At 41.1% G+C, this 15,527-nt stretch overlaps 1 protein-coding gene across 1 annotated transcript; it reads right to left on the bottom strand.

Annotated features, from left to right (window-relative positions):
- Positions 1-8,236: 8,236 nt before the first annotated feature.
- Positions 8,237-14,579, bottom strand: LOC143442793 (putative olfactory receptor 2W6). The gene is made up of 2 exons (XM_076936739.1): positions 13,677-14,579; positions 8,237-11,895 (listed from the first exon to the last, which is right to left on the bottom strand). The coding sequence occupies exons 1-2, from the start codon at positions 13,698-13,700 to the stop codon at positions 10,927-10,929; spliced, it is 993 nt and encodes a 330-aa protein (XP_076792854.1). The 5' UTR covers positions 13,701-14,579; the 3' UTR covers positions 8,237-10,926.
- Between the last annotated feature and the right edge of the window lie 948 nt (positions 14,580-15,527).

The following is a 15,527-nucleotide window of genomic DNA, read 5'->3' on the forward strand; positions in this document are numbered from 1 at the left end:
GAGTTTGTGAGAGAGCCTTAGCTTGAGCGCATCTGGTCCAGGAGAGCTGGTTTCCATTTCTGGTCCTGGTCTGGAATAGGCTTGCCATGGAGCGATGAGTCCACGCAGGCATCCTGTTAATCTGGACTGCAATCGGCATTGTCAGGATGATAGAGTGAGGTCCTTTCCAGGCAGGTGTCAAGTTCCTATTTCAGAAACTTCTTGATATACACTTAGTCCCCAGGTCAGAATGAATGACAAGGCACCAAGGAAGGAACTGGATGGGTGTCTCGATCCCTAGAACGGACTGCAGTCTGGACCTGTTAGAGAGACTGGAGACTCTTTGGAAGAGACCTATCAGTAATGTCTGCAGTGATAGTTTCTTTTCTTTTCTTTTCTTTTTTTCGAGACAGGGTTTCTCTGTGTAGCCCTGGCTGTCCTGGAACTCACTTTGTAGACCAGGCTGGCCTTGAACTCAGAAATCGGCCCGCCTCTGCCTCTCAAGTGCTGGGATTAAAGGCGTGCGCCACCACCGCCTGGCTGCAGTGATAGTTTCTTAAACGGGGTGAAAGGGGGAGTGGCTTTTAAACCAAATCTCATGGAGGAGGAATCCTGCCTTCTTAGGGGTTACATCTTGCCCTAGGAAGGGCCAGGGGTAAAAAGTTGGGCCAACTGGTTTTAAAACTTTCACTGGTTTAAAAAATTAATTTAGAGAGGGTGGGCTTAAGTATCTGGTTCATGCCTCTGACCTGTCCATAGCTCTGAGGTCTGCAGCTTTCAGGTTACATTTCAAACTTTATTGGCCTTTTCAGTGATAGGTGAAGTGAAGGCTTGTCCATTATCTGATCCAGGGGCAGCCAGAACTTAGGAATAATATGATGTAAGGAGTCTTGGCCACTGTCAGAGCAGTCTTCCTCCGGGTACCAAAGGCTTTTACCCATCTTGACCAGGTGTCCACAAACACTAACAAACACTCATATTTTTTCTCTGTGAAGCTGACTTCCATTTTTCACAAGGATCCTAGTCCTCTCAGATGAAGTGAGAGGCATAGGGGAAGGATTGGAAAGAGAAGAAAGAGGGAAACAATGTAATTATATTTTAATTAAAAATAAGGATTTTTTTAAAAATAGTATTTACTAATAACAATACTATGCCTTATATAATGACAAAAGTCTATGGAGTCCCATAATACCACAGCACATTTTAAAAACTCTGTGGATTATCTGAACAGCATTGTACCTATGAAAGAAGTAGAACTGTGTTTTTAAACAGCATTCAGATAAGCTTATAGCTTTAAGAAAACAAAACAGAAGTTGGAGAGATGGCCCAGCAGTTAAAGCATGCTGGCTGCTTTTCTAGAACTCAGAGTGGCTCAAAAGTACATCCTCCAGTTTCAGGGGTTCTGATGCCCTCTTCTGGCCTTCACAGGCAACTGGCATGCAAATGGTACACTTACAGACATGCAAAGCAAACACTCACTCACATAAAAAAAAAGTTTATTTACTTTATATCCTGATCTCTGCCTCCTCCTGGTCACCTCCCCAATCCCAACCCCCATTCCCATCCCCTTCTCTGAGAGGGCAGAGGCCCCTCTGGGTATCCCCCCTGCCCCCAACCCTGGCAAATCAAGTCTCTGTGGGACTAGGCACATCCTCTCCTACTGAGGCCAGACAAGGCAGATAGAAAAACATATCCCACAGACAGGCAACAGTTTTGGGATAGCCCTGCTCCAGTTGTTCAGGACCCACATGAAGACCAGGCTATTCATCTGCTACATATATGCAGGGGTGGGGCTCTAGGTCCAGCCTGTGTAGGCTGTGGTTCAGTTTCTGAGAGCCCCAAGGTTCAAGGTTAGTTGATTCTGTTGGTCTTCCTGTGGAGTTCCTATCCCCTTTGGGGCCCTCAATCTTTCCTGAACACAACCCCACTCCCTTCTCCCACCTGTTTCTTCCCTCCATCTGCCTCCTAGGACTATTTTATTCCCCCTTCTAAGCCTCTCAGAGGACAGCCACACTAGACTCCTGTCTGCAAGCATAACAGAGTATCATTAATAGTGTCAGGGGTTGTTGCTTGCCCATGCCCGCCATGGTTCTCTAGTTGGACCTGCTATTGCTAGTCTATTCTCAGTCTCTGCTCCATCCCTGCATTTCTTGTAGACAGGATAAATTTGGGTTTGAAGGTTTTGTGGGTAGGTTGGTGTCCCTATCACTCCACTAGTATTCCTGCCTGGCTGTAGGAACTGGCCTCTTCAGGTTCCATATTCCCAGTGCTGTGAGTCGCAGCTAAGGTCACCCCCATTGACTCCTGGACACCTCCTCTGTCCCAGATCTCTGGCACGTCCTTGAGATCCCCTCACCTCCCCATCCCTGTCAGTTGCAGATTTCCATTTGTTTTCATGGCCATCTGGCCATCTGTCTTGCCCCTCCCTGCACAGGGTCCTGAATGATCTCCCTCCATTCTCCTCCACATCTCCTCTCCCACCCTGTTTCCTCCCTCCTTCTGCCTCCTATGACTATTTTATTCCCTCTTCTAAGTGAGATTTAAGTATCCTTGCTTGGGTATTCCTCCCTCTTTAGCTTCTTTGGGTCTGTGGACTGTAACATGGGTATCCTGTATTTTATGGCTAATATCCACTTATAAGTGAGTACATACCACACATGTCTTTTGGGGGTCTGAATTACCTCACTCAGGATGATATTCTCAAGTTCCATCCATTTGCCTGCAATGTCTTGGTTTTCAATAACTGACTAGTTCTTCATTGTGTAGATGTACCACATTTTCTTTATATAGTCTTTATATATTGTATCCAGTTTCTGGTTATTATGAATAAAGCTGCTATGAACATAGTTGAGCAGGTGTCATTGTGGGTTGGTAGAGCATCTTTTGGGTATATGCCCAGAAATGGTCATAGCTGGTCTTTAGGTAGAACTACTTCCAGTTTTCTGAGAAACTGCCAAATTGATTTACAAAGTGGTTGTACAAGTTTGCACTCCCACCAGCAATGGAAGAGTGTTCCCCTTGTTCCACATCCTCACCAGCATGTGCTATCACTTGAATTTTTGATCTTAGCCATTCTGGCTGATGTAAGATGGAATCTCAGAGTTGTTATGATTTGCGAAATGCAAAGTGACTAAGGACTTTGAACATTTCTTTAAATGTTTCTTAGCCATTTGAGATTCCTCTGTTGAGAATTTTGTTTAGCTCTGTACCCCATTTTTAACTGGGTTATTTGGGTTGTTGGTGTTTAACTTCTTGGTTTTTTAATTAATTAATTAATTTAATTAATTAATTAATTAATTAAATGTTGAGTACACTGTTGTTGTCTTCAGACACATGAAAAGAGGGCATCCAATCCTATTACAGATGGTTGTGAGCCACCATGTGGTTGCTGGGAATTGAACTCAGGACCTCTGGAAGAGCAGTCAGTACTCTTAACCACTGAGCCATCTCTTCAGCCCTTTTGAGTTCTTTATAAATTTTTAATATTAGCTGTCAGATGTAGAATTGGTGAAGATCCTTTCCATTCTGCAGGCTGCCATTTTGTCCTATTGAAAGCATCTTTTGCCTTACAAAAGCTTTTCAGTTTCATGAGGTCACATTTATTAATTGTTCTTAGAGCCTAAGCCATTGGTGTTCTGTTCAGGAACTTGTCTCCTGTACCAATGAGTTCAAAGCTATTCCCCACTTTCTGTTCTATTAGATTTATTATATCTGGTTTTACCTTGAAGTCTTTAATCCACTTGAACTTGGGTTTGTGCAGGGTGATAAATATGGATCCATTTGCATTCTTCTACAAGTATACATCCAGTTATACCAGCACCATTTGTTGAAGATGCTTTCCTTTTTCCATTGTATGTTTTTGCCTTCTTTTAAAAAATCAAGTGTCCATAGGTGTGTGGGTTTATTTCTGGGTCTTCAACTTGATTCCATTGATCAACCTGTCTGTTCCTATATCAATATCATGCAGTTTATAGTATTACTGCTCTGTAGTACAGCCTGAAGGTCAGGGATGGAAGTACTTCCAGAAATTCTTTTATTGTTCAGGATTTTTAGCTATCCTCAGTTTTTGGTTTTCTCTATGAGGTTGAGAATGGCTCTGTCAAAGTCTATAAAGAATTGTGGAATTTTGATGGGAATTTCATTGAATCTGTAAATTGCTTTTGGTAAGATGTCCATTTTCACTATGTTAATCCTACTGGTTAATCCTATTGATTTTTCTGGCTATAGCTTCAAGTGCTATATTAAATAGATAGGGAGAGAGTGGGCAGCCTTGTTTTGTCCCTGATTTTAGTGGAATTGCTTTAAGTTTCTCTCCATTTAGTTTGTTGTTGGTTTTTGGCTTGCTGTATATTGCTTTTATTATTTTTAGATAAGTGCTTTGTATTCATGATCTCTCTAAGACTTTTAACATGGAAGGCTGTTGGATTTTGCCAAAATTTTTTTCAGCGCCTAATGAGATGATTTAATTTTTCTTTCAGTTTGTTTATATGATAGATTGTGTTGATGTATTCCCATATATTGAACCATCCCTGCATCCTTGGGATGAAAACCTACATGGTAGTTTGTGGCTTTGTGAGTATTTGGTTTGTGAGTATTTTATTGTGTATTTTTGCATCAATGTTCATAAGAGAGATTGGTTTGAAATTTCCTTTTTTGAGTCTTTGTGTGGTTTAGGTATCAAGGTGACTGTGGCTTCATTGAATAAGTTTGGCAGTGTTCCTTTTGTTTCTATTTTGTGGAATAGTTTGAGGAGTATTGGTATTAGCTCTTTTTTGAAGGTTTTGTAGAATTCTGCACTAAAACCATCTGGCCTTGGGCTGTTGTTGTTGTTGCTGTTGTTGAGAGACTTTTAATTGTTTCGGCCCGAGCTGCCCCACATTGCTGTGGTCCATGGTCAGGGTTCAGCAAGAGAGAGAGTGAGGATGGACTCGAATGGAGACCAGAGTATGATTCAATCTCATTTATTTTTCAGTCTCTCTTCCTAGTTCAAATCCTAAGTCTTGAGTTCCTAGTCCCTAGTGCCTCCAAGTTCCAAGTTTGCAGTTCCAAGTGCCTAATGTCTAATACTCTTCCAAGTTCTCTAGTCCAAGTGTCTTCTACCTAATAATTTCTTCTGTCTGCCTCTTGCCTTTTATATGTCTCACTTCTAAGCCATACCATTAAGTCATGCCCTTAAATCACGCCTTTAAGTCTTGTCTCTAAATCTGATCTCTAAGTCACGCCCTTTAGTCACATACCTTTAAGTCTCACACACCCAAGGGAAAATCCTAGGTATCTAAAACAAGATGTTATCAGAGTGTGCTCAGCTGTTGTAGGCTGTTGTAAATCAAGTCTCTTGTCAGGGTACATGGCTCAAGATGGCTGCAAGGATGATAGCTGCCTACTGTCGGCTCCCCACATTTAATGACTGCTTCTATTTCCTTAGGGGTTACAGGGTTGTTTAAATAGTTTACCTGATCTTGACTTAACTTTGGTAAGTGGTATCTGTCTAGAAAATTGTCCATTTTGTTAAGATTTTTCAATTTTGTGGAGTACAGGCTTTTGGAGTAAGACCTCATGATTCTTTGAATTTCCTCAGTGTCTGTGTTATTACTCTTTTTCATTTCTGATTTTGATTATTTGGATATTGTCTCTCTGTCTTTTGGTTAATTTGGCTAAGGGTTTGTCTATCTTGTTGATTTTCTCAAAGAACCAGCTCTTGGTTTCATGGTATTGCTTTCTTTGTTTCTGATTGATTTCAGCCCTGATTTTGGCTATTTCCTGCCTTCTTCTACTTCTTTTTGTGTGCTTGCTCCTCCTCCTCCTCTTCCTCCTTCTTCTTCCTCTTCCTCTTCTTCTTCTTCTCCTTCTTCTTCTTCTCCCCCTTTTGTTCCTCCTCCTCCTCCTCCTCCTCCTTCTCTAGAATTTTTAGATGTACTTTTAAATTGCTCATATGAGAACTTGCAATTTCTCTATGGAGGCACTTAGTGCTATGAGTTTCCTCTTAGCACTGCTTTCATTGTCTCCCATAAAATTGGGTATGTTGTGCCTTCATTTTCATTTACTTCTAGAAAGTCTTTAATTTCTTTTTTATTTTTCTGACACAGAGATCATTGAGTAGAGAGTTGTTTAATTTTTATTAGTGTGTATGCTTCCTGGTGTTTCTGTTGTTGTTGAAGTCCAGCTTTAATCCCTAGTGGTTTGATAAGATACAAGGCATTAATTAAATTTTCTTGTATCTGTTGAGGCTTGCTTTGTGACCAACTATATGGTCAATCTTAGAGAAGGTCCATGAGGTGCTGTGAAGAAGGTATATTATTTTGTGTTTGGGTGAAATATTCTGTAGATGTCTGTTAGGTTCATTTGATTCATAATGTCTGTTAGCTTCATTATTTTTCTTTTTAGTTTTTGTCTGGATAACCTGTCAATTGGTAAGAATGGTGTGTTGAAGTCTTCCACTATTAATGTGTGGGGTTCAGTGTGTGATTTAAGCTTTAGTAATGAGCAATGTTTCTTTTACAAATGTTGGTGCCCTTGTGTTTGGGGCATAGACATTCAGAATTGAGATATCATCTTGGTAGATTTTTCCTTTGATGAGTATGAAGTGTCTTTCCCTGTCTCCTTTGATTAATTTGGTTGAAAGTTTATTTTACTAGATATCAGAATGGCTACTCTAGCTTGCTTCTTGGGTCCTTTTGCTTAGAAAACGTTTTTCCAGCCCTTTACTCTGAGGTACTGTCTATCTTCATTTCTGAGGTATGTTTCTTGTATGCAGCAGAATAATGGGTCTTGTTTGCTCATCCATTCTGTTAGCCTGTGTCTTTTTATTGGGGAATTGAGTTCATTGATGTTGAGAGATACTAATGGCAAGTGATTAATTAATTAATTCTTGTTATTTTGATGTTGTTGTTGTTGCTGCTGCTTCTGTTGTTGTTGTTGGTGGTGGTGTGTGTGCTTCCTTTTTTTTTTGCTAGTATTGAAGTACCAGGTATTATTTCCTGTGTTTTCGTGGATGTAGTTATCCTCCTTGGATTGAAATTTTCATGCTAGTATTTTCTGTAGGGCTGGATTTGTGGATAGATCTTGTTTAAATTTGGATATGTCTTTAAATATCTTGTTTTCTCCGTCTATGCTGGTTGAGAGTTTTGCTGGGTTCAGCAATATAGGTTGGCATCTGTGGTTTTTGAGAGGTTCCTAGATATCCTTCCAGGCCTTCTAGCTTTTAGAGTCTCTGTTGAGAAGTTGGGTGTAATTCTGATAGCTCTTCTTGTGTCTGTTACCTGGTCTTTCCCCCTTGCCACCTTTAATATTCTTTCTTTGTTCTGTAGATTTTGTTTTGATTATTATGTGGCAGGAGGATTTTCTTTTCTGCTTCAGACTAATTGGTGTTTTATAAGCTTCTTGAATGTTTATAGGCATCTCTTTCTTTAGTTGAGAAAGTTTTATTCTATGATTTTGTTGAGAATATTTTCTAGTCCTTGGAGCTGGGACTCTTTGCCTTCTTCTAGTCCTATTATTCTTAGGTCTTTTCATGGTGTCCCAAATTTTCTAGATGTTTTGTGTCAGGAAGTTTTTAGATTTAACATTTTATTTGTATCAATTTCTTCCATTGTGTCTTCTCTGCCTGAGTCTGCCTTCCATCTCCTGCATTCTGTTGGTGATGTTTGCATCTGTTGGTCCTGCTCTCTGTGTTAGGCTTTCCATCTCTAGGATTTCCTCAGTTTGTGTTTTCTTTATTGCTTCAGTTTTACTTATTTCCTTTGCCTGTTTGATTGTATTTTTCCTGTATTTCTTTAAGGGATTTATTAATTTCCTTTTTAAAGGCCTCTATCATGTCTATAAGATTGGATTTAAGACCATTTTCTTGTGCTTCGATTGTGTTAGAATATCCAGCACTTCCTGTAGTAGGGTAGCTGGGCTCTGAAGGTGTCACATTGCTCTGACTTCTGTTGATTGTGTTCTTTTGAAGGCCTTTAGCCATGTGGATGGCCTTGGTTCCTGGATGCTCCTTTTGTAGTAGATACTGGGAGGGAGGTTAACCTCCATGGTCATGGGGTTGTGATGGTTCCAGAGCATCAGGTCTGTATGGTTCAGGATCCGCAGGTCTGATGAAGGTGGAGGTCTGCTTGTGATAACAGACTGCTTAGGGCAACTGGGGATGACCCAGAGGATTTGATGAGCCAATAAACAAAATACACACACACACACACACACACACACACACACACACACACACGCGCGCGCGCACATGTATATAAAGATGATGAACTTATGTGAGTAAAATCAGTATACATCTTTAATTAAAACTCCATCTGGAATACATCCAGAAACTTCAATCATATTTAATAGTTAATCTTAATAAAACTATCAAACACAAAGCCTTTATAATGGAAAAGAATGGAGTTAATGATTTCCTTTGTTCAGAAAGCAAAGGGCAGACAGAATCTTGAAGTAGAGCCATTAGACCATTCACATGTTCTTATTCTCTGTGTTATTGTAATATTTATATTTGTTCACTGAAAACTAAACATTCTTTTTTTTTTAAGTGAAAACCAATAGGTTTCATATACATCTTCTAAGCCAGGCGTTGGGTGTCAGCTATGGAAGCTATAGCTTCAGAAATTTTATTAGAAAAGATTAAGTGTATGCATTAAAAGTTGTAAATTAAATTTTACACAGTGGAAATTGCCTTTAATTTTGTGATAATTAATCTTACCAACATGGTTATAATTAATACTCCAGGCATGTAGAAATTAGAAAAGGTCCACGAATAGAAAGTTGCTAATTGTATTTTCCCCCCTTTGGACGGAAATAAAACTGCAAGAAAAAAAAAAATCAAACACTAAAGGATTTATTCCAGCAAAACATAAAATTCTGTTTTAGCACAGCTGTTTGACCCAGTTTGCAGAGACAGGTGGTGCTGAGTGAAAGTCTGCTTAGAGAAGATGGTGCACAGATGCCTGGAGAGCAGCTCATCATGCCCAGTAGATGCAGAACAAAGACAGCAAAACCGTAAATGAGAGAAAAGCAAAAAAGGACACAAAGGAAAAGGACTCCATTGGTTTGCTTTTCTTCTAGCGAGATCAGAGAGTGCACAGTAGGACGATGACCTGACCCCTCCCCACTACACTGCCTGTAACAGCCTCGTGGACAAGCAGCAAAGGTCATACAGTTTGAAGAAAAGGCCATTTGAGCATGAGGAAGGCTGTGAGAAGGGTAGAACCTAAGGCGTTTAGGGGATTTGCTATAAGCAAGCAGGGTGCTGGAGCACAGGTGGGTGGTACAGCTCTTGGCCAGGATGCACAAGGAAGACCCTGGGAGAAGTTCCCAGCACTACAAATAAATCCATGCATAGATATCCAAGCACATTAGTCTCAACAACTTTTTAGAATTAAAGACTACTAGACAGAGTTACTCAAACAGAACTGAGAAAAAGAGAGAGGAGACGGGGAGAGACCTTAAGAAAGGTTCAAAGTCCATGGGACAGGACAGAGACTACAAATGAGGTAACTTTGCATTGAAATCCAAGAGAAGACCATACAACTTCTCTCTTTCCCCTAGTGTTTCCTCTTAAAGTATCACATGATCAGAAGAGGCCCACCAACTGTAAAAGCATGGTTTGTTTTACCTAAAGGCTGATGAGTTAAATGTCTTACCTGAAAAGCTACCCTTGAAGCAATATTCAGCCAGATGTTTGATTAAACATCTGCCTTATAACCAATTTGTCACACAAAATTAACCACCTTAGAAACAATGTGGTTTCCACAAACTAGAAACACTTCAGTGTTCATTTATTTTACAATGTGAGGGCATGAGGAGAAAAGGGGAGAGTCTGGAGTAAGCCCCACTAATGCAAGCAGCTCGTGTATTTGTATAAAATGCTAAAAGGAAAAGAATAAAAGATGTCTACAACAAACTCACATTCTCATTCTGCTATTCCCTGTGGGAATATGTGACGTGAACTGATTTATTATTCAAAGTGAAGACGGCCCTACTTCCTGTCAGCAGGTGAAGGATAACATAACATTGTTTTATCTGCTCATGGTTAGTTAGCACCGCCATCAGCATGGCCATTGAGCGCCTCATCTTGGTTTATCCCTGCTTGCTCCCCAGACACTCCCTGCCCAGGTGTTCCCACAGCACTGCTGCTCTTCCTTCAGCTCCCAGCCTTTCTCTAATGCAGAAGGCCCGACCTAGAACAAAACAACAACAAAAAATGAAGCTAAACATGGTAACCCAAATATTTGCAATTCTAGCACTTGAGAGACAGGAGGGGCGCAGGGCTATAGAGTGAGACCCCGCCTCAAAGGCAACAAAACACACAACTGACTTACCCTACCATGGACCAATGTGTTCTGGTTTGTGCTGTTTTGAAATGTTTGCTGCATTCATAAAACTCATTTTGTGACCTATACATGGCCCATGACCTAAAATTTAAAATAAGCTGTACTTTTAGTCAAACAGTTAAGCCATATGTGCGGGGTGGGGGGGGGGGGAGGGTTGGCTGGTGACCGCCTGAGGACGGTCTGAGGAGAATGTCTGCTCCACAGGGTGGAGCAATAGAGCTGGAAAACTGAGAACACAATATGGAAGAGAGCAAACATTCCTATCACATCTCCGACACACAGGCACATGCCCACACATTCTGTCATACGGTGCCTCTTTCCTCTTGTGTCCGAACTGCTATTGGCGTTATAGCATCACAGGTTAGCTGCAAATAAATCATTATCTCCACTTTGTGCAAAACAAGAAAACCATGGATCTTTTCCTGTCAGTTTGCTGTCTTTTGTAAGTAACCCTATCTCCTTGAATAAAATGGAGGCTCTTTCCTGCAGACAGTAATATACATCACTGATCTGGGACCTATGGGATGCAAGACCCCACATCTTCCCCACTATTGGCTTATTGCCACTATGATTCACTATGGTTCTGAAACACATGAACAGGTGAGGTGAGTCTCAGGTACCATCAGTGCCCCGCAGAGTCCAGCAGGCTTCTATCTTTCCCAAGAACCTTCAACATGGCCGCCTTCATGTCTTTGTTTCTCAGAGAGTAGATGAAAGGATTTAATGTGGGGGTCACCAGGCAGTAGAACAGAGTTAGAAACTTGCCCTGATCCTGGCTTGCCGTATTGCCAGGCTGCATGTACATGTAGATGATGCTACTGTAGAAAAGAGACACCACCACCATGTGTGAAGAGCAGGTGTTGAAGGCCTTGCGCCGACTAGCTGTAGACTTGATCCTCAGGACTGCAGCAGCAATGTAGCTGTAGGAGACCAGGATCATAGTGAGAGGCACAAGGACAATAGGGATGGCCAGGATGAAAACTAGATCTTCTACCCAGCTTGTGTCCACACAAGAGATGTGGATGATGGCCGGCATCTCACACACAAAGTGGTTGATACGGCGACGACCACACCGCCCCAGAGACATGGTCAATGGGGACATCAGTGTGGAGTTGGCCATACCACTGAGCCAGGCAAAGGCTGCCAGCTTCAGGCACAGCTGTGGATGCATGATGGTCAGGTAATGCAGTGGCTTGCAGACAGCTACAAAACGGTCATAGGCCATAACGGATAGAAGAATGCACTCGATGCCCCCCACGGACAGGAAGGCAAAGAGTTGAACGGCACATCCTGCAAAGCTTATGGTCTTTCGTGGGCCCCAGAGGTTAACCTGGAACTGGGGAATGCTACTGGTTGTGTAACAGAGGTCAAGAAGGGACAGGTTGCTGAGAAAGAAGTACATGGGCGTGCGTAGCCTGAGGTCCACGAGGGAAAGGAAGATGATGGTTGAGTTGCCTGTGACAGCGAGGAAGTAAAAGACCATACAGACAACAAAGAGGACCATCTCCAGCCTGGGCTGGTCGGAGAAGCCCAGGAGAATAAAGTCCCCAGAGCTCTCATTGTTCTTCTTCATCAGCTGTGACTCATGTACCTGTTTAGAAAGCACGACACACAAACATTAAGAAAAAGCCAAGATGATCTGGGCACAAAGGGTCTCCTGCACGGACATATTTCATCACACCACTCACATTTTAACTATAGCGACATGTTTAAGGCTTGCCTGCTAAGTAAGGTACAAGGAAAAGCTATTTGTTTACCGTGGATAGAAACTCAAACTTTCCCCCAAAGAGCACTCTAATCCAGTTAGTTAAGGTATATGGATAAGTATTCATTTTTTTTTTTTTTAGTTTTAAAAGAGCAGCTATTGATATTTTTAGAAATAAAGTAACATTTTGAAAAGTCACTTTCCCAGAGTCTTCTAACATTGCAGTGCTTTTTAAAAACTTGATACAATCACCTTTTCATTTTGTGAAATTGTTTCAAGTAGTTTGCTTGGATCTCCCTTTTCCTCACCCCATGTCCATGTTTCAATTTTCATGGATCAATTGCATAAAGAAACTAGTCTATTGTTCTCATGATCTTGTGCCATAAATTACATGTTAGAAGGGAATGAGGCACAAGTTGACATTACAAGTTACTCATAGTAACTATGCTTCCAGGAAATTAAGAGCCCATGGTCCTAAATGTTCTGACCTCTGAAAAGCTAAAGATTTGGTCCCATCTTGTGACCTACAGATTTAAGTGACATTGCCTAAGAGACCCAAAGCAGCTTTCATTGTATGAAGTTTTTCTGAAAATCATGGCATACAGGAGAAAAAAAAAGAGCAAAATGTCTCACAAATGAGACTTGTTGATTTTCAAGCTTTCTGAAGCACCAGCGTTCTAAGATGCTGGTCTGCAAGGAAGAATTCACCTGTCAGCAGGGTGCTTAGGAATTCCCAGGCCCTGTTTGCAGCAATGTCCTCTCCTCAAAACGACCTGCATCTCTAAGAGATGCATGAAGAGACCGAGTCCAGGATTGAAATGTTGCAGCCATATGAAGCCCTCAGATGAAAAAGGAGTCAGGGCATTTTCCCAAGAGAAAAAAATGATTGCTAAAGGCTGAAATACTCCTGGACATGGTTCTCAGGGCTTGGCCTTTCCCTTAAGAAGAGTTGTGGTCATGTTCTTGGGCAACAAAAGCCGGAAGCTATCATCTCTCACACCCCAGCATGCCACGAGTCAACTGCCTGTTACTTGCCTCATGGTCACACTCTAAACATGCTTTGGTTCCAATTCTAGAAAAGGAAATCCAGTAGTATAATGAATGAAAAGTAAAAGCGGTAGAAAACAAATACCACATTCTCGAAGATACAAAAAGAAAATGGCAAAGGGCATGCTCCTCTGACCACGTTCTTTAATTGGAGGTCATAGGCTATTTTCTTGTCCAAAGAAATACCTTGATCCGTGGTTATCTGGTGAGGCTTCAACCGCAAAATCATCGAAACCAGATCTTTATAACAATTCATAAGTTGTCTGAGACAGACTCCTGGAATACTAGTAGTATAAATAAACTAATGGGTTTAATTCATTGCCAGTAGCAAACCCAAATATTCTACTAATGTTTATAGCAGTATATAGTGTAAGCTGAGAGATGTACAATCATAAGTGTTCAGGATAAGCTGGGGGACATTTTTATGGTCCATTCCACACGGCTGCACAAAATACCAGAGAAGGAATAATCTGTAACAAACAGAAATGTATTTGGTTTACATTTATCTTCAGTCTGGGAAGCACGGGGTCATGGGGACACAGTTGGTGAGTGCCTTTTCGCTTTACCATCCAGTAGTAGAAAGACTGCTTTATTCAGAACTCACCTACATGATAACTTACCCAGTTCCATGGTACTAGTGGCATTCATTCGGTGCCTCGGGCAGAGCCTTTGAGACACAGTCACCTTGGACAGTACCTGCTCCCACTCAATACTGCTGCCCTGGGGAGTCAGGGTCCAACACATGAACTTTGGGGGAACATAGTCGAACCATAGCAGTATCTTTGTGGATGGCAAAATTAAAAAGGCTTGTCTGAAGAGAAAAAAAATGATTCTCTGCTGATTGGAAACTGTAATGTAGTTACACAGCAAATATGTAGGGAATAAAGACAAGAATGGTCAAACAGTGGCTTGGTGTTTGCTCTCACTTACAAGGTAAGCTGTAAAAATCAGGAGAAAGTGAAACATTACTTTTCTTTGGAAAGCCTGTCCTGGAAGTGAGTATTCAGCTATTCAGGACATGGTGAACACATCGTGTTTACTGAAATGAGCAACCTCCCCCAGTACAGAAACTATTACCTCACACTCACTCCCTAGAAAGGGGTGAAAAAGATTCCCTGTTCCTACCCCAGCATTTCTTTCCTACTGTGAACGGGAAAGACTTTTAAAGGGTTCAGGCTCATTAGGAAATCAGGAAGCTCCTATAGAGTTCTTCATAAGAAGATAAGTTATTTATGAGACTGAATTCCCTGGGCCCTCCATCCATTCCCAAGAGTTGAAAGGAATAACTCAGTGAAACAGCTCTCAGGAGATTTTTCTTGCAGTGGGTATAGAGAAAGGCAATTAGTCTTAACAGTAAGTTCATTAAGATACATCTCTTAAAATAGACCAAATTCAGAAATAAGAGGAGAAATAATTTCTTCTAAGAGTACTGATTGTTTGACTCTAATGGATTGGCTGGGCACTTTCTTTTCTTTTTTTCTTTCTCTTTCTTTCTTTCTTCTTCTTCTTCTTTTTTTTTTTTTTTTTTTTTTTTTTGAGTTGCAGAGTTATTGGATTTTGTTTGTCTTGTCCTTAAAAATGCTACATTTTCAAATTACAAATTGTTTTACACAACAAGCTTTAATTTCAACTCAATTCTCCTCAACCTGAGACTTGAAAAAGAAAAAAACCTCACGGGGCAGAAATGTTTGTGGAACATTCTTACCTATGTTGCTCACACACGGGGCAGAAATGTTTGTGGAAGATTCTTACCTGTGTTGCTCACACACGGGGCAGAAATGTTTGTGGAACATTCTTACCTATGTTGCTCACACACGGGCAACAGGCAGACAGAGGATTGATGGAATAAAGAAACTGCATGCTGCAAACTTGTCCATGTTGCTGAAATGATCCAGAAAATGTGCACATAGAGAGCAAAGCAGCGGGGAGGGAGGGGCATATGCACAGCCTTCTGGAGTTCGGGGAACTGGAGTTTCCTTTGGATCTGACGATTTCCACTTAACATAAAACAAAAACCTCCAATGACTCACCCACGCTTTGTTATTTCAAAAAGAGTCTTAATTAGCACACAAAGTATCAGGTCCCATTATGACATATGTATTCCACTATGTTGTATGTATTCTCTATCCTCCCCATCCCTTCCTTAAAACTGCTACATCACTTTTCATGAACCTCTTCTGTTTTCATGACCTAAGCCCATACTCACTCCTGCGTAAATGCACACATCTAATAATTAGAAGTCGGGACACACATGAAAGAGAGGACATGCATTATTATTGCGTGGTGGTTGTGAAAATTGTTGACTTTGCCTCAGCAATCTGAATAACACCTGGAAAAAAAAGCTAGCCAACAAGGAGGAAGTTTCCTAGTCAGTACCAACTTTTAACTGGATCTCGAAAAACGCAGTAAAAATTGAAAAAAGAGTCATTAAATAGAAAACATAGAGCTACTTTTAGAAAAAAAGTGTCAAT

The sequence above is a fragment of the Arvicanthis niloticus genome, chromosome 6 (genome assembly GCF_011762505.2).
Source record: "Arvicanthis niloticus isolate mArvNil1 chromosome 6, mArvNil1.pat.X, whole genome shotgun sequence".
Lineage (NCBI taxonomy): Eukaryota > Metazoa > Chordata > Mammalia > Rodentia > Muridae > Arvicanthis > Arvicanthis niloticus.